At 52.0% G+C, this 22,302-nt stretch overlaps 1 protein-coding gene across 3 annotated transcripts in view; it reads left to right on the top strand.

Moving 5' to 3' along the window:
• The window catches only part of LOC142818953 (adhesion G protein-coupled receptor E1-like), a 46,502-nt gene that overhangs the window by 13,342 nt on the left and 10,858 nt on the right, over window positions 1–22,302 (top strand). For 2 of the 3 annotated variants that reach the window (XM_075902269.1, XM_075902268.1), the window contains exons 6-14: window positions 3,789–3,944; window positions 4,759–4,914; window positions 5,515–5,652; window positions 9,002–9,105; window positions 10,798–10,881; window positions 11,586–11,763; window positions 15,573–15,692; window positions 17,207–17,397; window positions 22,042–22,212. In XM_075902269.1, coding sequence (XP_075758384.1) covers window positions 3,789–3,944; window positions 4,759–4,914; window positions 5,515–5,652; window positions 9,002–9,105; window positions 10,798–10,881; window positions 11,586–11,763; window positions 15,573–15,692; window positions 17,207–17,397; window positions 22,042–22,212 — 1,298 coding nt within the window. The remainder of the gene's footprint in view (window positions 1–3,788; window positions 3,945–4,758; window positions 4,915–5,514; window positions 5,653–9,001; window positions 9,106–10,797; window positions 10,882–11,585; window positions 11,764–15,572; window positions 15,693–17,206; window positions 17,398–22,041; window positions 22,213–22,302) is intronic. The other variant, XM_075902270.1, reaches the window with a different exon arrangement.

The following is a 22,302-nucleotide window of genomic DNA, read 5'->3' as shown; positions in this document are numbered from 1 at the left end:
GCTGACTGGAAAGGGGGATGCAGGGATGAGGAGAGAGCGAGGAAGGGAGAGATGTGGCCAAGCAGATTTAGTGACTCGGCTTCCCCCACCGGCCAATCTGTTCCTCTCCGACCAGGGGACACCCAATAAAGTGGAAAGACCACAGTGCAGTCTGCACGCAGGCCTGGGGCTGGGCAGGGTGGCCTGGGGATGGGGGCTGAATTCCTCCCTAAGCGGCTCCTATTCTGTTCTTCAGAGCACGCTGTGTTCTTCCCTCCTCCAAGTGGCCAGGCAGCGCTGTTAGAAAAGGCAGAGGGGAGGAGCATACTGTGACTCTGCCTCTGTCCCACCAATTTTTGGGACACGATGATCCACCAAGAAGAATAGGAGAAAAGTGTGACCCTCCAAAGGAGAGGGGAGAGAAGTTCCTTATGGGTTCCCTCTTCCTCTGCACCCATGTCAGGGCCAGCCACAATTCAGCCCCTAAAATGGGGAAGAGGATTTTTTTAAACCGGAGGCAGCATTAACCTGTGGAACTCCTGTCCACAGGATGTTACTCAGGGTGCAAATTGTTCAGATGTCAAAGAAGGATAAGACTTTGATATAAATAGCAAGAACATCTGACACCATCTTCTGAAGCGTCTAGTGCCAGCCACTGATGAAAGCAGATTTAGGGCTAGAGGGTCACTGGTCTGACCCAGTCTGGCCATCCCTGTGTTCCTCAAAGACAGATGTTTTGAGACCTGCATGGTAAATGTCTCATTCATGATGTTTATACACTAACCCATGACCCATGGGGTTTATTAGCTGGCTCCAAATGTAACAGCCAGTGTCTTGGCTGATGCAGAAACGGGGGATCTCTACAGTGGAAAGCAGCGATGGGCAACCCAGGACAGTGAGTGGGCTGCATGAGTGACCCTCCTTCATCTCAGAGGGCCGAAGCAGCCTGCGGCCCCTTAGGGTTCCTCCTGCGTCCTGGTTCCCCCTGTGACCCCCACGTGCCCTTCCCCCGTGCACCTTCCCTGCACTGGAGCCCCTCAGTTACCTACTCCTCCCCCTCCCTCTCACAGCTGGAATGCCCCAAACAGCTTATGCCCGTGATCCAGTCCAGGGAGGCAGGAGTAGGAGGGGGTGTCATGGCTCCTTCCCCACTCTGGCATGATAAATGCAGAAGTGGGGGCCAGCAAGTGTACCCCAAAGCCTTATCTACCAGGCTTTGGTATAAAACTTCCCCCAAAATCTTAAAACCCTAGATCTTGGGAATGAAACTTCCGCTGCCACCACCCAAATGTTGCTAAAGAAACCAGGGGAAAGATCATTTGGGAAATCTCAGCCCTAAAATAAAATCAGGCCACACCATTAACCAATGCCAGGTTAATAAAAAGAAAAGAAAGAACTTTTATTATTACAACAATATTCGTGTTGCAAACATAATGACTAGATAGCAGGGTAACAAAATATACTCATGGAGAAACTCCATGGGCCTAGAACTTAGTTATAAAGAAAAGCCAAAACATCTTTTAAGCAGTGCCAGATCTCAGATCCCATACCCAGTCCTTAAAACAATAAAACTAAGCGGAGCGCTTAGTTTGAACTAGGAAAACCTCATCTTATGAGGATTAAGGCTAGTTCGAACTAGCTAGTTCAAATTAAGGGGTGTGTAGCCCCTTAATTCGAACTAGTGGGAGGCTAGCCCTCCCCAGGTTTCCCTGGTGGCCACTCTGGCCAACACCAGGGAAACTCGTCTGCCCCCCTCCCGGCCCCGGACCGCTTAAAGGGGCACGGGCTGGCTACGGTGCCCGTGCCAGGTGCAAGCCTGCCAGCTCCCAGCCAGCAGACCCTGCACCTGGCACGGATCGAGCCAGCCACCCGATGCCCCCCAGCCCTCCCCCTCTTTCCCGGACCAGGCTGGCGGCTCCCGGGAGCTTGCCCGGGACCGCAAGAGGCGGGCACCCGCCTGGGCTAGTGCAGACATCGTGGACCTTGTCCACGATCTCCGTACTAGGCACAGGAACGTGGCCGGCTAGGGCAGGAGAGCTGCCAGCCTGGCCACCCAGGAGCAGGTGTGCAAGAGAATCAAGGGGGCCCACTGAGACCCCCGACCCTGAGCTCTGAGCTTACAATGGCCGTCCTGGGTCAGACCAAAGGTCCATCTAGCCCAGTAGCCTGTCTGCCGACTGCGGCCAACCCTAGGGACCCTGGAGGGGATGGACCGAAGACAGTGACCAAGCCATTTGTCTCGTGCCATCCCTCTCCAGCCTTCCACAAACTTCGGGCAGGGACACCACTCCTACCCTCTGGCTAATAGCACTCCATGGACCCAACCTCCATGACTTGATCTCACTTCTCTTTAAACTCTGTTCTAGTTCTAGCCTTCACAGCCTCCTGCAGCAAGGAGTTCCACAGGTTGACTCCTTGCTTTGTGAAGACCAACTTTCTGTTACTAGTTTGAAGCCTGCTACCCATTCCTTTCCTTTGGTGTCCTCTAGTCCTTCTATTATGGGAACTCTTGAAGAACTTTTCTTGATGCGCCCTCTCCACCCCACTCATGCTTTTATAGACCGCTATCATATCCCCCCTCAGTCTCCTCTTTTCTAAACTGAAAAGTCCCAGTCTCTTTAGCCTCTCCTCATATGGGACCTGTTCCAAAGCCCTGATCATTTTAGTTGCCCTCCCCTCTCCCACCCTCTCTCTTCCCCTCTCCCACCTCCTTTTCCCAGTCTCCCCCAGTTTTGTTCAATAAAGAGAGATTCTATTTTTGACCACACGTTTTCTTTATTTTGTACATCAGGAAGGGGGGCTAGGGAGGGGTAAGTGGAAGGAGGTGAGGGAGGAATGGGGTACGAGCCCCTGATGGGGAGGACTGGGCTGGCTCTGAGGGCTTCTGGGGGTGGAAGCTCTCCTGCAGCCCCCCAATTGCTCCCTCTCCTCAGATGGCAGCCTGCGGCAAGTGCAGCCGGGCTGATGGCCGAGTGGTGTGATGTGCCCAGTGTGGGTAGTCCGGGCAATCCAAGCCAGGACTGCTTTGCAAGCGGGGCACCCCTGAGAACTGTCTGTCCGGGGTGGGGGTCGGGACCCTTTAAGCGCAGCCCTCGGCTAGCCTGAGACAGCATCTCCATGCTCTAAGTCCTCCTCTGATGCCCTGCCGGCACTGCTTCCGGCCAGCCTTAACCCCGGTTCAGGGTCAACTTAATGTGGACATGCTAGTTCGAATTAGCAAAACGCTAATTCGAACTAGTTTTTTAGTCTGGATCCATTAGTTCGAATTAGCTTAGTTCGAATTAACTAATTCGAACTAAGTTAGTTCGAATTAACTAATTCGAACTAAGTTAGTTCGAATTAACGTTGTAGTGTAGACATACCCTCAGAGAGACCAAAAAAAAGGAGAAAGGAAAAACCCAAATTCCTTTGTCCCAGGTTGAAACTCCCACATACATTCCTACTGGTCACTCCACCTGGCTAGGGGTAGTTAACCCCTTAATCTCCAGGCTGCTGGCTAACCCTCATAATCATGACAGGGGGTATGGAGGGCACATCAAGTGATTCGCGGTGCTCCTAAAAGTGCTGGGAGGGAGGGAAGGAGTAGGACGTGTGGGGCTCCAGTGCCCCAGCGCGTGAGGTGCGTGTGGGAGGAAGTTAGACAGGGGGGTCTGCAGGCAGCACGTTCCCCACCACTGGGGAAGGCAGGAGCGCTCTGTGTCCTCCTGCCCACGGGCCCACTGGGGGCCCTGTAAGACCCACCCACTGGGGGCAACACAAGCACCTTCCTGGGCCACTGAGTGACTCCGGTTCTGTTTGCTCCTGTCCAGAGATCAACGAATGTTCCCAAGTCCCCCCGACCTGCGGCCCGAATGCCTTATGCCTTGACACTGCCAGAGGTTTTTCCTGCATGTGTGAACCTGGCTACAGATCTTCCAAAGGAGACTCCTGGCTGCCCGGCAGCGTCGCCCCTCTGGACTGCTCAGGTGAGAGCCAGTGGGAAGCCGAAGGCGTTCTCCCGGCAGGGTCTCTCCTGCCCCCAGACAGTCATGGAGGGACTCCCGGCGCACACCAGCCCCTCGGCCCGGCTCTGTGTCCGGTGCCCTCTTGGGCCTGGTGAGAGCCAGCACCCTGGGACCACGGCCATCTCCGCGCAGCCTTTGCTCTCAGGGATGCCCATGGCCGGGCCCCAAAGCCCTTTGCTGCTCATTGCCCCGTGCTCAACACACTGGGGTGGCTCATGCAGAGCCGGATCCTCCCCCAGGGTGAAGGGCGCAGAGTCACTGGGGCCAGGCCCCCGGGACTGCTGCTTTATCGACTCCCCTGAAATAACAGCGATTTGCCGTCAGCCAGGCTGGGACTGGGGCTTTGCCCTGCTCTGACACACGGGGCTGGGGCTGGTGTGTGTGTGTGTGTGTGTGTGAGAGAGAGAGAGAGAGAGAGGGAATGAACTAAAGCTTGTTACTGAGACGGGAAATCCAGGCGACAGGGAGACAGGGAGCACCGGGCGCACCAATGGGGCCGTGTGGAGAGAGGCCCATGGCGGAGACGTGCTGAGGGACAGCTGAGCAGCCTCCACTCCCATCGGTGCCCTGCCTCTGAGCACGTGGCCCTGCAGTAGTGGGCAAGAAGATGTGGGGAGAGAAAATTGTCTCCATGTCACCATCTGCATTTTGTGCAGAGGCCTGGCGAGTCCTTTACCCCATTGACCCCCATGTCTGGCACAATGGGCCTCTGATCCCGGTTTGGGCCTGTGAGTGTCACTGTGATTAATGATCGATTCCCTGTGCTTCTGTTTAGATATTGATGAATGTTCTCAGGTCCCTTCGGTCTGTGGCCTTCGCAGCTCCTGCGTCAACACCCCTGGGAGTTACAGCTGCCAGTGCCAACCAGGCCACTCTTCCCCCGGGGGGAACTCCTGGAAACCTGGCGACAGCCACAGCTTGAACTGCACAGGTACCAGTCGCGACACGTTGCCCTCCCTTGCAAAGCCGGACTGGGACAGGGGCTTTGCCCCCAACCCTCACTCTCCTCACAGAGCTGAGAAGGGAACCCAGGCACACTGGCTCCCACTTCTCAGGCCACTAGTACTGCTGCCTCTTAGGGTTGGGCAGCAGATTTCAGATCTGCTGGGAGTCATATTCCTGTCACAGTGCTTCCTGTGATTCCAGCTGCTGGCCCTGCCTTCTCTCCCAGCGCCCCATCCTTCCTCCCTGCGAGAGAAGGCTCTGTTGTGCAGAGCTGGGCCCATCTGCATTCCAAGGTGTGCCTTTAGGGTGCCGCCTGCACCCACACCTCAGGGGGCCACTGATGCCCCCGCAAGCCCGACTTTGCATCCAGCGCTGGGGAGCAGCACGTCATTGACCCAGCAGCGCAGCGCAATGGTGAGAGCCGGTTCAGGCATGGAGCAGAGTGACCGATGCAAAAGGCCCCTGGGGCTAATGGAGAGATCCCCACTGGATCCAATGGGGTTTGGGTCAGCGTGAGGAGCCCTGGCAGTAGAACACTGGTGTGCTAGGGTCATACATGGCCCACCATATGGATTCTCCCTACTAGATATTGACGAATGTTCCCAAGACCAATCTCCTTGTGGTCCCAACTCCAACTGCATGAACAGACCAGGCAGTTACACCTGCATTTGCCGGGCAGGCTACCTCCCGCCCAGTCAGCTGGGTGCTCCCTTTAACTGCACTGGTAAGCATCTGACGTGGGAGATGAGGGTGGGTGCTGGGTATGAGAAGCTAATGCCGCGTGATCCAGTCACCCCGCAATCAAGAGCCAGGTTCTGAGTGGCTCTGCCGGCCCACCTGGGATTCGGACTCTCCAAAGCTCTGACAGCTGCATAGATTTCTTGGGGATGGTACCTGAGGCTCCTTCCTATCCCGCTGGGGCAGCAGCCTGACCTGCACGGTGGCTGTGCTGCTTTGTAGCCCAGACAGAGCTGGTGAGCGTGTGTCTTGCCAGGTCGGGAATCGCAGCTGTAGCTGCAGTGCTGACAGGGCCGCTGGCTGGGGTAATGTAGGTCACATGCAGCACTGCAGGAGCCCGGCAACCTGCCAGGACAAAACACTCATGTGAGAGACCCAGGTGCCTGTCTCCTGCTTGCAATGAGTTCCCCCTCCTCCCCCCAGAGCTGGAGAGAGACCATTCATGCAGCCTAGTGGTTAGTGCTCTCTCCTGAGAGTTTGGGAGACCCACAGTCCTACATCAGGCAGAGGAGGGATTTGAGTCTTTACGTCCCTATCTAAGGTGAGTGCTAACTCCTGAGCTATTGGTTACAAGAGCTCTCACAGGGGTAGAAATTTTAGACTGTAACTTTAAAAACCAGTTTTCCTGCGACAATTTAGAGACTAACAAAAGTAGATAGTATCATGAGCTTTGTTGGGTAAAACACACTTCATCAGATGAGCTGGAAAGCTCATGATCCTATCTACTTTTGTTAATGTCTAAATTGTCACTGAACTACTCTGTTATTTGGGGGTGTTTTGTGGGGGGATGGTGGCACCATACTGTCTGCGGCTGTCCTGGACAAAAGGTGTACTGACACCTGGAGAAGGCACGTGGTTGTAAATCCAAAGAGAAAATAGCCACCGCACTCACACCCACATCAGGGATCAGCAAACAGTCAGGTTTGCTTGGGTAGTAACCCCTAGAAACTACAGGCCAGTCAGTTTAACTTCTATGCTAGGGAAGACAATGGAACAAGTAATTAAGGATATCATCTGCAAACACCTGGAAGATAATAAGGTGATAGGGAACAGCCAGCATGGATTTGTAAAGATGATTCTGGGATGCATTAACAGGTGTATTGAGAGCAAGACACAAGAAGTCATTCTTCCGCTCTACTCTGCACTGACTATCTTCAATTGCAGTATTGTGTCCAGTTCTGGGCACCACATTTCAAGAAAGATGTGGAAAAATTAGAGAAGGTCCAGAGAAGAGCAACATTGGTCTAGAGAATATGACCTATGAAGGAAGACTGATAGAACTGGTCTTGTTTAGTTTGGAAAGGAGAAGACTCAGAGGGGACATGATAGTGGTTTTCAGGTATCTAAAAGGGTGTCACAAGGAGGAGAGAAAAAAATTGTTCTCCCTGGCCTCTGAGGGAAGGGCAAGAAGCAATGGACTTAAACTGCAGCAAGGGACATTTTGGTTGGACATTAGGAAAAAGTTCCTAACTATTAAACAGTGGAATAAGTTGCCTAGGGATGGGGCGGTACATCCATATAGGTGAACTAGGCAGTCGCCTAGGGCACCAAGTTAAATGGGGTGCAATGGGGAGCCAAATGGTCGTGAAATATCATTGAGGGGTTTGGAGGTGGGGGCGCCGATTGCAGGGTTCGCCTAGGGCGCCAGTTACTGGCAGCTAGTCTAGGGCTGCTCCTGCCTAGGGAGGTTCTGAAATCTCCATCTCTGGAGATATTTAAGAGCAAGTTAGCTAGACATCTATCAGGGATGGTCTAGATAAGTGTGATGGGGCGCTTCCGCCCCGCACTTGGGAGGACCGGGGCGAGGGGCTCATGGGACCTTGGGGGGGGAGCAGGCCCATCACAGGGACCCAGGATCTGGCAACGGACCCCCGGGCTGTCCCAGAGGGACGAAGGGAGCACGGAACGTCGGCAGGGAATGCCCCAGGAGCCAGGGCTAAAGTGGTGCGGGCGGATGACATCAACGGGGGGGGGGGGTGACCCGGGTTGCAGGTGTGATGACGCCGGGAGCCCCGCTGGCGCAGAGTTTAAAAAGAAGGCTTGCCAGCCAGGAGGGAGAGGAGACCGAGAGGTGCTCGAACGGCCAAACGGTGAGCAGGGGAAGCCAGGGTGCACCTGCCCCTAGGGAGGCGGAGTAGGAAGTGGCCCAGGGCAGGGTCGTGGGGCCTGTGAACAGGTGGGTTTAGGGGCAATACCCCATCCGCTGAGCAAGGATAGGTAATCCCTGCCTTAGGGCCCTGGGCCGGGGTTTGGAGAGAGGGAGGGCCCAAACCCCCCTACTCCATCCGCTGGAGCACAGCAAGTTGCACAGCTGGGTAGGCGAGATGGACAATCCAGGTCTCCTGAGAAAGCATAGTGGGGCTGGGATCTTTGTGTCAAGGCACGAGACTATGTTGGGGCTTATAGACACAAGGAGTGGTATAATAAAGGGTATGTCTACACTACCCCGCTAGTTCGAACTAGGAGGGTAATGTAGGCATACCGCACTTGCAAATAAAGCCCGGGATTTGAATTTCCCGGGCTTCATTTGCATAAGCCGGCCGGCGCCATTTTTAAATGCCGGCTTGTTCGAACCCCGTGCCGCGCGGCTACACGCGGCACGGGCTAGATAGTTCGAACTAGCAAGCCATTCCGCACTATCTGTACACCCCGTGGAAATTCAAATCCCGGGCTTCATTTGCAAGTGCGGTATGCCTATATTATCACCCTAGTTCGAACTAGGATGGTAGCGTAGACATACCCAAATAGGGTGATGGTAGCAAATAAACTCTATAGGTAGCGTGGTCCTTTTACAACAAGTGTTTCTCAACCAGTGGTACGAGTACCCTTAGGGGTACTTGAGACAAGTCTGGGGAATACATCAACACAACTGAAATTTGGAGAAAATGGAATTTTAGTTTTAATTTTAGATTTTATTAGTTTTGTACTTTTTGCACCCAAAAATGTCATCGCCTGCCAAGTGACGATTAAGTTGTTTAAACAAATGTGTTGCAATGGTAGAAAAAAATGTGTGACTGAAAACTGTAGGTCCTGGGGGTACTTATAATTTTTTTTTAAAGGAGTGCTTTATAAAAAAAAGTTGAGAAACAATGGTCTAGACAGTGCTTGGTCCTGCCATGAGGGCAGGGGACTGGACTCAATGACCTCTCAAGGCCCTTCCATTTCCAGTGTTCTATGATTCTAGGTCTGAAAGTCACTTGTTTTACGAGCAGCTTTTTAACCCCTTTGCATCCCTGGATGGGAAAGCCCAGGGAGATGTTAATTTCCCAGGCCACCGTATTTACCAGTCTGCACATTTGATTGAGGATTTTTTTGTTCATTTCATTTCCTCCTAGAGGTCACTTCAAAGTGCCGGGCCCATTTCTTGGAAGAGAACGATCTGGTGAGGAAATCCCAGAACCAGAGTCTGGACACAGCTCACGGTTCATCCCCAGAGGATGTAGGTATCCTGGCAGGCCCCGCCGTTTTTGGGATATTCACGACAAAGGCAGCGCAGAGAACCCTGGCGAACATGACTCAGTGATTTTGGGGTGCCAGGGAGGGGCACTTGCCTCTTCCTGGGCAAGTAACTTCTTTAAGGGACCTTGTGTTAGGGCCGCCAAAACTGAGTTACTTTGGAGAATCTGAGCCCGGGTCAGAGTTGCCTGTCGCCCCGTCCCCAACAGCGAAGCCAGGCGCAGGTAGCATTTTTGGCAGAGGGGATTTTCATCCCTGGGGCGACAGGCTGCCCTTCCTGCCAGCAAACCAGCAGCAACGTGCAGGTTGCAGGAGAGTGGCAAGAACTGTCAGATCTTGAGCGGGTGGAAAATCCCAGCATAGGAAGCCATAGCTCCAGTGGTGTAGCGAGGGGAGGGGCAGTTGCCCCCGGGTGCCACTGTAGGAGGGCGTCTATTTAGCTGCTGGGCCACTTGTTCCCTGCAGACAAGGCACTGAGGCTGGGCCAGGTGGTGGGAGCAGGCACTTCAAAGGCCTGTCTGGGAGCCCAGTACCCCTCTGGCTTGGGAGCCGCTAATGCTCCTGCTGTGCAGTTCAGCACAGTTTTGCCTTTCCCCCCTCCCCCCCCGTGCGCATAACACCCTCCCTACACCCCTGCATAGCTCCTCCCTGCCCCTGAGCCCCACGGTGCCACCAGTGGAACCTCTGGCCTCCATCCTCCTTGTTCTTTCTGGACACCCACAATCCTTTGCAGTAGTATTCTGGCTTCAAGCAGGCTCTGCAGAGATACCTCCCCCCAAGATCAGGGTCCCCGTTGTGTCAGGTGCTGCATAGCCACACAGCAAGGGTGTGTCTAAACTACACAGCTCTGTCGATGGAGCCATGTAGATTAGGCTGATCAGCAGAGGGAAATGAAGCTGCAATTTAAATAATTGCGGCTTCATTTAAATTTAAATGGCTGCTGCGCTCTGCGGACCAGTTGATTATCAGCTGTTTGTCAGCAGATTGGGGCAGTCTGGATGCTCCGCGGTCGACAAGGAAGCCTTTGTAGACCGGCGCAGGTGAACCTGGTTTCACTTCCTTGTCGACCACGGCATGTCCAGACTGCCCCGATCTCCCGACAAACAGCTGATCATCAGCTGGTCGGCAGAGCACGGCAGCCATTTAAATTTAAATGAAGACGCGTTTATTTAAATTGCAGCTTCATTTCCCTCTGCCGATCAGCCTAATCTACATGGCTCCATCAACAGAGCCGTGTAGTTTGGACACACCCCAAGAGTCCATCCATGTGCCCCAGACTTACACTCTGAGGGTATGTCTACACTACCCTCCTAGTTCGAACTAGGAGAGTAATGCAGGCATACCGCACTTGCAAATGAAGCCCGGGAAATTCAAATCCCGGGCTACATTTGCAAGTGCGGTATGCCTACATTACCCTCCTAGTTCGAACTAGCAGGGTAGTGTAGACATACCCTGAGTGAAGAAGATGGGATTAGTCGCCCCACTGTACAGATGGGGAACAGAAGCCTTGCAAAATAAAGCAGCTTAGTGACTATACTACAGTTTGAACCCCCTGCTGCTGGGTCCCAGCCCAAGGCCTTAACCACAGGCCCAACCTTCCAGCCATGACATTGAATTTGTGTTGTGCTGTGTGCTTCTCCCTTCTGCTCCGGCTCCCTCCTGCCACCCTGCACAGGCCGCCTACTGCACTTTACTGAAATCCACCTTCAGGGCCCTGGGAGAGCCCTGCAAAGAGAAGAACTCAACTGTGTGTCTGGAGGTAAGAGACTCCTGGGTGTTGTATCGCAGTGTTCAGGTGTAAGAAGGTATGAACAGCCATACTGGGTCAAACCAAGGGTGACGGAGCTCACTGGAAGCCGGCTTTTAAGCTGATACAGAGGCAGCAGCGTGGGGTGGCAGCTGGCTCCCCAGGAGCAGGGCAGGAAGTTGCGTGTTAATGTGAACATTAATGATAAACCCAGGCTCATCGATTAACCATTTACTTGATAATATGATCACATCCCTATTTTGTATGCAGCCTCCCTCCCAGACACCACACTCCCTCCATAGACAAGTGCGGCCCTTGACCATTTACCAAACTGCTGGAGTAGCCTCCCCATCCAAAATCATTGTCCACCCCAGCTGTAGTGAAAGCTGCTTGGTGCTATATAGGCAGGGCCGGACCAGGGAGGGACACCCAGCTTTTGCAGAATGAGCTGGTAGTGCCTGAGCCAAGGCTCAGCAAAGTCATTCAGAGCTGCCTGTTGGCCTTAGAGGAAACCCCGGGTCCTGTTGCTGGCTGAGACCTTGATAGACCAGCCATGAGACGGGGGACATTGCCAGGGAGCACAAACCAATGGTGGATCCTCAGCTTGGGCAGGACAAAGGGCAGGACCCATCAGCAGCTCATAGGAGATTGGCTGACAGTTGCTGGGGTAACGCAGCATAGCCAGTAAGAGCGCTCTCTTGCTTGGCCTCCCGTAGAAAGCCGCTGGGGGATTTGCCTCCATCCTGGAGCAGACGTCCTCCTGGTCGAACCTGAGCACAGAGCAGCTCTCTGTCTCGGCCACCATCGTCCTGCACAGCGTGGAGAGGATTGTGATGGACATCCTCACCAACCCCACCGAGAACGGGAACTTGACCTTCTGGACGGAGCAGCTGGGTAGGAAGCCAGGCCTGGACGGGGACAAGACAAGGCACCAGGGTTGGGACAGGTGACAGCTGCAAATCAGAAGCAGCATGACTCTGACCAAGTAGGGGTGGAGCCTGTCTGGGGACCAATCAACAGGTGCCATATCCAGTGAGCATATTTCACTGTGGCCTCCTTATTATGACCATTACGGTAGCACCTAGAATCCTCTGCTGAGACACAGACACAGAGGGAGAGATGGTCTTTGCTGTAAAAAGAGCTTAGAATTGGTCTACACTGCACAGCTATTTGAAATAAGCTATTCCAGACAGTTATTCCAAAATAGCTTATTTCAAAATAGTGCATCTACACTGCAGGGAACCCTGAAAATGAGTCTGAGGCAGGCTCCCCTAAGGTAGACATGCTATCTCCATTTAGAGCCCCAAAAGGCATGGGGAGGAATAACTTAGAATGGGCTGGGGAGGGGCAATTTTGAAATAGCAGCAGTGGAGTGTCTACACATGCCTTATTTCAAAATAGCTATTTTGGAATAGAAGTTATTCATCGTAGAATGAGGTTTACAGATTTCGGAATAAGCCGTTTGTTATTTTGAAATTATTTCAAAATAAGGGAATGGCTGTATAGACACTTACACTATTATTTCAAAATAATGCTCGTTATCTTGAAATAATCGTGCAGCGTAGACACACCCTTAGGCTACATCTACATTGCAGGCTTCCTGTGCAAGAACTGCATTGCACAAGAGTTCTTGCGCAAAATGTCTTGCGCAAGAGTGCGTGCACACTGCCATGTGCTTTTGCGCAACAGCGTCCATGGCACTGTGGACACTCACTTGCGCAAGAAAGCTCTGATGGCCATTTTAGCCATAAAGGTTTCTTGTGCAAGAAACCCCTGTTGCCTGTCCACACTGCCTTCTTGTGCAAGAGGGCTTATTCCTCATGGGGAGAGGAATAACTTGCGCAAGAAGCCTTCTGTTCCGACGCTTTACTGTAAATTTACTTGTGCAAGAATGCGCGTGCAGTGTAGATGCTCTGCAAGTTTTTGCGCATGAATGGCCATTCTTGCGCAAAAAGCCTGCAGTGTAGACACAGCCTTACAGTGTAAACCAACAAAAGAGAAATGGTCTGAGGTAAACAGGATGTTGTTTAATAAGGATTAATGCAAAGTGCTCCACATAGGAAGGAACAATCCATTTCACACGTACAGAATGGGAAGTGACTGTCTAGGAAGGAGTACTGCAGAATCCGATTTAGGGATCATAGTGGACAACAAGTTAAAAATGAGTCAACAATAAGAGTGACACCATTGCAAAACAGGCAAACATGATTCTGGGATTTATTAAAAGCAGTGTTGTGAGAAAGACACAAAGTCATTCTTCTGCTCTACTCTGCGCTGATTAGCCCTCAGTTGGAGTATTGTGTCCAGTTCTTCACACCACATTTCAAGAAAGATATGGAGAAATTGGACAGCAACAGAAATGATTAAAGGTCAAAAAACATGACCTTTGAGGGAGGACTGAAAGAATTGGGCTTGCTTAGTTTGGAAAAGAGAAGACTGAGAGGGGACATCATAGCAGTTTTCAAGTATCTAAAAGAGTGTTACAAGGAGATGGGAGAAAATTTGTTTTCCTTGGCCTCTGAGGATAGGACAAGAAGCAATGGGCTTAAAATTGCAGCGAGGGAGGTTTAGGTTGGCCATCAGGAAAACCTTCCTCACTGTCAAGGTGGTTAAACACCGGAATAAATTGCCTAGAGAGATTGTGGACCTGTCAGGGATGATCTAGGTGGTGGTTGGTCCTGCCGTGAGGGCAGGGGACTGGACTTGATAACATCTTGAGGTCCCTTCCAGTTCTAGTATTCTATGGAAAGAAGGCTTGTTATTCCTATCCAATAGAGGAGGAAACTGAGGCAGGGAGCTGCAGTGACTGCTCAAGGTCAAACAGGGCGTCAGCTCAGCTGGGATTTCCTGCATCCCAGGTGATTGCCTGAACCACAAGGCCATTCACCTGACCCCCAGCTCTCGGGGCTCCAGCCAGCATGTGCAGATGGCTGCAGTTCTTATTCTCAAGCCAGGCCCCATCCCTTGCCCCCATCTACTGCTCCCCCATCCCCCTTGTTTCTAATGCCCTGGAGGGGGAGGGGACACGTGGTCCGGGGCCCCCATGAAACTTTCTCCATGTCTCTTTCCTGTGGGCACAAAACCTCTTCCCCTCTTAGCTGGATGGTTCCTTCTATCTCTGCTGCCCCCTGCTGCTCTGCTCTGCTGTTGGCCAAAGTCTAAAGAGCAAGTGCTTGTCAGACTGGTTGAAGAACTAAATGCGTGGTTGCGCAGGTGGTGTCACAGAGAGGGCTTTGGTTTCTTTGACCATGGGACACAAGGATTGTTAGGAAGAGATGGGATCCACCTAACCAAGAGAGGAAGGAGCATCTTTGTGGGCAGGCTTGAAAACCGAGTGAGGAGGGCTTTAAACTAGCTTCATTGGGGGGCGATGACCAAAACCCTGAGTGGAGTGGGGAAGTTGGATACTGGGAAGAAATGCAAAGAGGAACGAGAAACAAAGGAAGACCCCTAATTTGAATGTAGAGGGTACGGTGACCAACTGGTTATCTGAGGGAATGTCTACACTAGCCATGCTAGTTCGAACTAGGGTGGCTAATGTAGTCATTGGAAATTTCAGATGAACCCCGGGATTAAAATATCCCAGGCTTTATTTGCATGTTCCTGGGCACCGCCATTTTTAAATGCCCAGTAGTTCAAACTCCCTGCCCACGGCTACATGCAGCACGGGCTAGGTAGTTCCAACTAAAGCCCCTAATTCAGACTACCGTTACTCCTCATTGCAGCCTCCTCTGGGGCTGGTTTTGTTCAACATCTTTATTAATGATCTGGATGAGGGGATAGATTGCACCCTCTGCAAGTTTGCGGATGACACTAAGCTAGGGGGAGAGGTAGATACACTGGAGGGCAAGGATAGAGTCCAGAGTGACTTAGACAAATTGGAGGATTGGGCCACAAGAAATCTGATGAGGTTCAACAAGGACAAGTGTAGAGTCCTGCACTTGGGACGGAAGAATCCCAAGTACTGGTACAGGCTGGGGACCGACTGGCTAAGGAGCAGTTCTGCAGAAAAGGACCTGGGGGTTACAGTGGATGAGAAGCTGGATATGAGTCAACAGTGTGCCCTTGTAGCCAAGAAGGCTAATGGCATATTAGGTTGCATTAAGAGGAGCATTGCCAGTTGATCCAGAGATGTGATTATTCCTCTTTACTCGGCTCTGGTGAGGCCACATCTGGGGTATTGTGTCTAGTTCTGGGCCCCCTAATTACAGGAAAGATGTGGATGCGTTGGAGAGGGTCCAGCGGAGGGCAACCAAAATAATTAGGGGGCTGGAGAATATGACCTATGAGGAGAGGCTAAGGGAATTGGGTCTATTTAGTCTGCAGAAGAGAAGACTAAGGGGGGATTTGAGATCAGCCTTCAACTTCCTGAAGAGGATGGAGAGAGGCTGTTCTCAGTATTAACAGATGGCAGAACAAGGAACAACAGTCTCAAGTTGCAGTTGGAGAGGTCCAGGTTGGATATTAGGAAAAACTATTTCACTAGGAGGGTGGTGAAGCATTGGAATGGGTTACCTAGGGAAGTAGTGGAGTCTCCATCCCTAGAGGTGTTTAAGTCTCGGCTTGACAAAGCCCTGGCTGGGTTGATTTAATTGGGATTAGTCCTGCCTTGGGCAGGGGACTGGACTTGATGGCCTTCTAAGGTCTCTTCCAGCTCTATGATTCTATGATTTTATGACTGTGCTCTTCCCTCCTCTCCTTAGATGTCCGGACCATAGTCATTGGAGACGGCTGCAGCAGGGAGGACTCTGTCATCAGCCTGGGAGCCAAAGGGGAGACCATGGAGATTAGATGTAAAACAGTTCAGGGATCAATGGCAGAAGGTACCTCATCACCACCAATGGGCATGGAGTGGTGTGTGATGGACACTTCTCAGCTGCCCGATATGGTGTGTGAGTGGGGTAGGATCCCACCGAGGGGTAGTTTTGCACAGTTAAGATACAGGAGGCTTGAAATCCCCTGAAGTAGGAGATTCCAGCTTAAATGGAAAACTGCTCTGTGCCGATATAGACACCCAACTAGATGGACTATTGATCTGATTTGAGATGGCAGAGTATGGAACACGGGGCTCACGGACAAGGTCTCTGTCCTATATTGACAATTCCTGGTTCTTAAGCCAGAGACAAATATAAATTCCTTCTGTCCTAGTCAAGCCTGCTAGAATAAAGGGAACTAGAAGAATAAAAAACAAGGGCTGGCAGGGACTGTTCCATCTCCACGGCTCTTCAGTGGAAAACTGGGTGTTAAGAAAGCACAGTGCTTCAGGATGTGGCTGATTTCTGCACAACACTGTTCGGAAAAACTGGCTGCTCAAAATGCCCTCAGCCCAGACAATCATTTTGCTTTTGTCTGAAGAGCTAAAATATTTGGTCTGCTGCCTCATTATCCTATTCCCCACTATGGGACAGACTCTCCAGCCAGACTTTATCTCCCATGCGGCACTGTGGTTAGATGTTTCCCATGGTGCATTATGGGAGATGCAGTCCAACCAGGGAGCCAGGCTCATAGAGGAGAACACCTGAACCACAACTCCCACGAGACATTGCGGTGGCATTTTCAAACCAAACATTTGGTTTCATCTGTTTTGTACCAAACTCAAGATTTTCATCAGCCAGCTCTGTTAATATCAGATGTTCAAGTATCTAAAAGGAGGGAGAAAAAGTATCTACAAAGAGAAGGGAGAAAAATTATTCTCCTTAACCTCTGATGATAGAACAAGAAGCAATGGGCTTAAATTGCAGCAAAAGGGGTTAGGTTGGACATTAGGAAAACCTTGCTGTCAGGTGGTTAAACGCTGGCACAAGTTGCCTAAGGAGGTTGTGGAATCCTCATCCTTGCAGATATTTAAGAGCAGGTTAGATGAACACCTGTGAGGGATGCTCTAGATGATGCTTGGTCCTGCCATGAGGGCAAGGTGCTGGACTTGATGTCTTCTCAAGGTCCCTTTCAGTTCTAGTATTCTGTGACTCTATGTTTTGAGAAGACAGTTCTCGGGGACTCTCCAAAAACTGCCTCACTGTATGGGGGGAATTTAAGAGCCACCCACCTCTTATAACACTCCAACACTAAAACAAAAACACAAAATTAAGGAGTTCACTGCATGTTGTGTATTTAGAGGCCCCTCCCCCGTCTTGTCTCCAGTGCTGTCTGTGCTGCAGCGACAAGTAAACATGTGGTTATCCAGATACCTGGGTTCTCTTCCTAGCCCTGTTGAAGCAGAACATTACCACAGCACTGGAGCAGGACTGGGGAGTTGCACAGACATTGGCGAGTCCCACGGTGGACATGGGGAAAGAAGCTGACAACCCACCTGGTTTCTCCTTGGGGACACTTGCAGGCGCGGCTGGAGTGGCGTTTGTCTCCTACGTGGGCATGGAAACCATCATGAACAGCAGCTTCTTCCACAATCAGAAGGCTGCCTCTGGCCGCACCGTCCGGATGATTTCCAGGGTGGTGAGTGCCTGGCTGACCAGCCAGACCAAGACCAACTTCACAGATCCAGTGAACTACACCTTCGAGCACATCATGGTAAGTCCCTCCACGAGCAGCTGTTGGGGTTGAGCCTGGCTTTTCAGGAGCAGCCTGGATCCTCCGGGGGGAGGGGAGTAACATTGAATTAGCTCCAGATGGGGAGGGATTCCTGTGTTCTCCCCCAAGCACGATGCTGCCCTGGGACAATGTGAACACAGGATCTCTAGAGCTGGAAGTCCAACTCGGCTTCAGTCATTAACAGGGCACCTCCGTTAACCAAGGCTCAGGAGCAGACTTGTAAATGTCTGATCCCTGGATTTGGGAAATACGGGAGACAGTGTGTCCTAGTGGATAGAGCACAAGTGAGGGGCTTGGCTTCTACTACTGATTCTGCTGATTGACCGTTGTCTCCACCCAACCTCACTCCTTGCCTCAGTTTCCCCACTTGTAAAATGAGGCTAATTATAGTGACCTTTTTAAAGAACTTTGCTTGACGGATGGAGAGCACTGAAGGGGTTAATATGAGGAGTAGGGAAAGGTCTCTTCAGCTGCACTGAGGCAGATTCAAAGGGCTGGGAGCCCTTCCAACCCACTGAATAGGTGTGTGACGGACCGGGCCGTGTCTGGGCACAGCTGAGGGCATCCGCTCAGGGGCTATGTCTAGACTGCAGGCTTCTTTCAAAAGAGGCTCTTTCGAAAGCATCTTTCGAAAGAGCAATCCGCTTTTTCGAAAGAGAGCACCCAGCGAGTCTGGATGCTCTCTTTCGAGGAAGCCCTATTTACATTGAAGAACGCCTTCTTTCGAAAGAGGAACTTTCGAAAGAAGGCGTTCTTCCTCGTGAAACGAGGTTTACCGCCATCGAAAGAAAAGCCGCGTTCTTTCGAAATAATTTCGAAAGAACGCGGCTTGAGTCTGGACGCAGGGGAAGTTTTTTCGGGAAAAGGCTACTTTTCCCGAAAAAAACCCTGAGTCTGGACACAGCCAGGGCGAATTGCTCAAATCCGGGGCTCCGTACAGCCCCCCTGACTGGTGACCTCTCCAAACAGGCCACAAACCAGTCTCACAGAGCGCTTCAGCAACCTGCCTGAAGCCTCACGAGCAAAACTCCTCCGACACCCCAGCAATATCTGTGCCCCAGATGGCCCCGGGCCTCATACACAGGTGGGGGGTTCTAGCACCCAATCCCACCTACCCCGAACAAGTTCTGTCCGGTTCCAAGAAACCAGCCACAGATCCCTGGTCAATTTACCCTCTGGACCTTACCCACAAATCACGCTGGGCCAATCCTTTAGAATATATATCTAAAGGTTTATTATTACAAGAAAGAAAAGCCTGAGAGTAAGGTTATTAAAGTACAGTACGTTACATGCACCGAATCTCCCAGTTCTCGATGCAGGCTCTAGCAGAGATGTTGCAGCTGCTGGTTTAAAAGTTCTTATTGCACATCCTAAGATCAGGATGGGTTCACAGGTCTTCTGGGCTCTTCGATCCCTGCAATGCTGCCTCTGGGATAAAGTGCTGAGCTGAGAACAAAATGGCACCGACCACATGGCCTCTTTATACCCCCTTCCTGGCCTCTTCTGGTCTCAGCCGGTCACCTGGTCCTCAGCCTCTCTCTGCTGGCAGCTCTTAGGTCTCCGCCCTCATGCTTTAGGTGTGTCTTTGGCCCATCAAGTGCCATTGTTCTACAGGGCTTCACTACTCAGCCTGTCCATAGCCATGCTTAACCACATTCAGAGAAATATTCAGCTTCCACACAGATTACAGGTTCCTATTTACACACACAGACATTATATACTCACATAAACAGTGTACACAGGATCAGAAAACAACAAGCTCCCATTCAATACCCCTCATGGCTCCCTTTTATACCAATTTCTGGGGCCAACACCCCCACCTAGGGGTGCAGCAGCGATCTGGCTGCTTCCCTCCAATTCGGTAATGTGACAAGGCGTCCTCTGGCCCACTGTCTGTGGGGTGTCTGTGATAATGCGCTTGCTGAAAACTGCCTTCCTATCATGGATTGGTGCTAATACGTTTGCTGAGAGAAGTGCCCCGATATGGCAGGCTTAGCCCGTTCCATAAGACGGCCCTTGTCACCAAGGGTATGTCTACACTACAAAGTTAATTCGAACTAACAGACGTTAGTTCGAATTAACTTTGATAGGCGCTACACATACAAACTGCTAGTTCGAACTTAATTCGAACTAGTGGAGCGCTTAATTCGAACTAGGTAAACCTCATTCTATGATGACTAACGCCTAGTTCGAATTAAATAGTTCAAATTAGCGGCTGTGTAGCCACTTAATTTGAACCAGTGGGAGGCTAGCCCTCCCCAGCTTGCCCTGGTGGCCACTCTGGGCACCACCAGGGAAACTCTTCTGCCCCTCTCCCGGCCCCGGAGCCCTTAAAGGGGCACGGTCTGGCTATGGCGCCCGTGCCAGGTGCAAGCCTGCCAGCACCCAGCCAGCAGACCCTGCACATGGCACGGCATGAGCCAGCCACCCGCTGCCACCCAGCCCTCCGCCTCTTCCCGGGACCAGGCTGGCGGCTCCCAGGAGCCTGCCCAGGTCCATAAGAGGCGGGCGCCCACCTGGTCTAGTGCGGAAATCGTGGACCTCATCCACGACCTCCGCACTAGGCACAGGAAAGTGGCCGTCTAGGGCAGGAGAGCTGCCAGCCTGGCCACCCAGGAGCAAGTCTGCATGAAAATCAGGGTGGTCCACTGAGACCCCCGACCCTGAGCCCTGAGCTTAGAATGGCCGTACTGGGTCAGACCAAAGGTCCATCTATCCCAGTAGCCTGTCTGCCAACACCAGCCAACACTAGGTACCCTGGAGGGGATGACCAAGCCATTTGTCTTGTGCCATCCATCTCCAGCCTTCCACAAACAGAGGCCAGGGACACCATTGCTACCCCCTGGTTAATAGCACTTCATGGACCCAACCTCCATGACTTGATCTCACTTCTCTTTAAACTCTGTTCTAGTTCTAGCCTTCACAACCTCGTGCAGCAAGGAGTTCCACAGGTTGACTCTTTGCTTTGTGAAGAACAACTTTCTGTTATTAGTCTGAAGCCTGCTACCCATTCATTTCCTTTGGTGTCCTCTAATCCTTCTATTATGGGAACTAATGAAGAGCTTTTCTTTATGCACCCTCTCCACACCATTCATGTTTTTATAGACCTCTATCCTGTCCCCCCTCAGTCTCCTCTTGTCTAAGCTGAAAAGTCCAAGTCTCTTTAGCCTCTCTTCATATGGGACCTGTTCCAAAGCCCTGATCATTTTAGTTGCCCTCTCCTCTCCCACCCTCTCTCTTCCCCTCTCCCACCTCCTTTTCCCAGTCTCCCCCAGTTTTGTTCAATAAAGAGAGTTTCTATTTGTGAACACACGTGTCCTTTATTTTGTACATCAGGAAGGGAGGCTAGGGAAGGATAAGTGGAAGGAGGTGAGGGAGGAATGGGGAGGACTGGGGTGGCTCTGTGGGATCCTCGGTGTGGAAGCTCTCCTGCAGCCCCCCGATTGACACCCCCTTCCCAGATGGCAGCCTGCGGCAAGTGCAGCCGGGCTGATGGCCGAGTGCTGTGATGTGCCCAGTGTGGGCACTCAGGGCACTCCAAGCCAGGACTGCTTTGCAAGCGGGGGACCTCTGAGAACCATCTGTCCATGGTGGGGGTTGGGTCCCTTTAAGCACAGCCCTCGGCTAGCCTGAGATAGCAGCTCCACGCTCTAAGTCCTAATCTGATGCCCTGCCGGCACTGCTTCTGGCCAGCCTTAACCTCGGTTCCGGGTCCACTCAATGTGGACATGCTAGTTCGAATTAGCAAAACGCTAATTCGAACTAGTTTTTAGGTCTAGATGCACTAGTTCGAATTAGCTTAGTTCGAATTAACTAATTCAAATTAAGTTAGTTCGAATTAGTGCTGTAGTGTAGACATACCCCAAGAGCTTAGGCAATGCCTAGACTAGGGAGAAGATCAAGGCTGTGGTGGTTGATCTTCTGGCATTCGATTGAGTGGTCCTAGTAAAAACCTGCTAAATTGAATGCTGACAGTGGCCCCGTTGGCACTGGAATTCGTACACCTCATGAGGAGTAAGGGAAGTGGAAGGCTGTAGTGTAGACCTGGCCTTTGTCTAGAGAAAGGGGAAACTGAGGCACGGAGCACATGAATGATTCAGTCAGAGCCAGTGGCAGAGCCAGGACTAAAACCCAGGTACTGTGAGTCCCAATCCAATGCACCTGAACTTCTTAAATCTGGCAACCTTGGGAAACAGGGCATGCCAGATTAAAGATTTTGTCAGGCCAGAGAGGGTGCTGTGGGGTCTGGGTGTGACAGGGATGGGGATTGGGTGCTTACCTGAAAGGCCACTACCAGGGACACATGTGGCTCCGCGCCACACAGCATCCCCAGGAACTGACCCTGCTGCTGTGGGAGTGGTGGGGAAAGCCCCAGGAGAAGCCTGTCGCTGCTGCTCTTCCCCAGCTGCGGGAGGGGAGCAACAGCACACACGGAGCCACTTCCTTCTCCACAGCATGGGTGGTCTCGAAATGTGGACTCCCAGAGTAGGAGGTGCATGTGTACCTCGTCCCTGGCTTCTGCCCATCTGCCTCTCACAGCATGGGAGCCCCTGACCCATGCTCCTGGCACTGTGTTTTTTCATCCTGTGTTATTCCTTCTGCCTTTGACTTGTATTTTTTCAGCCAAGCAACCCCTCTGAGAAGCCCACCTGTGTCTCGTGGGAGTGCACAGCCCAGAGTTGCAGCTGGTCTACGGCAGGATGCAGGGTCCTGCACTCCAACGCCACCCACACCACGTGCAGCTGCGACCACGTCACCAGCCTGGCCGTCCTCATGGCATGGGGGGAGATAACGGTAACGGGACAGTGCTTGCCCCAGGGCTTGCAGCACAAGGCTGCGGGTTTTGCTAGGGGAGCCAGGCACCCTCTCGGTAAAGTCTGAAGG

Source organism: Pelodiscus sinensis, chromosome 19 (genome assembly GCF_049634645.1).
Source record: "Pelodiscus sinensis isolate JC-2024 chromosome 19, ASM4963464v1, whole genome shotgun sequence".
NCBI lineage: Eukaryota > Metazoa > Chordata > Testudines > Trionychidae > Pelodiscus > Pelodiscus sinensis.
This window is presented reverse-complemented; position numbering and strand designations above follow the sequence as displayed.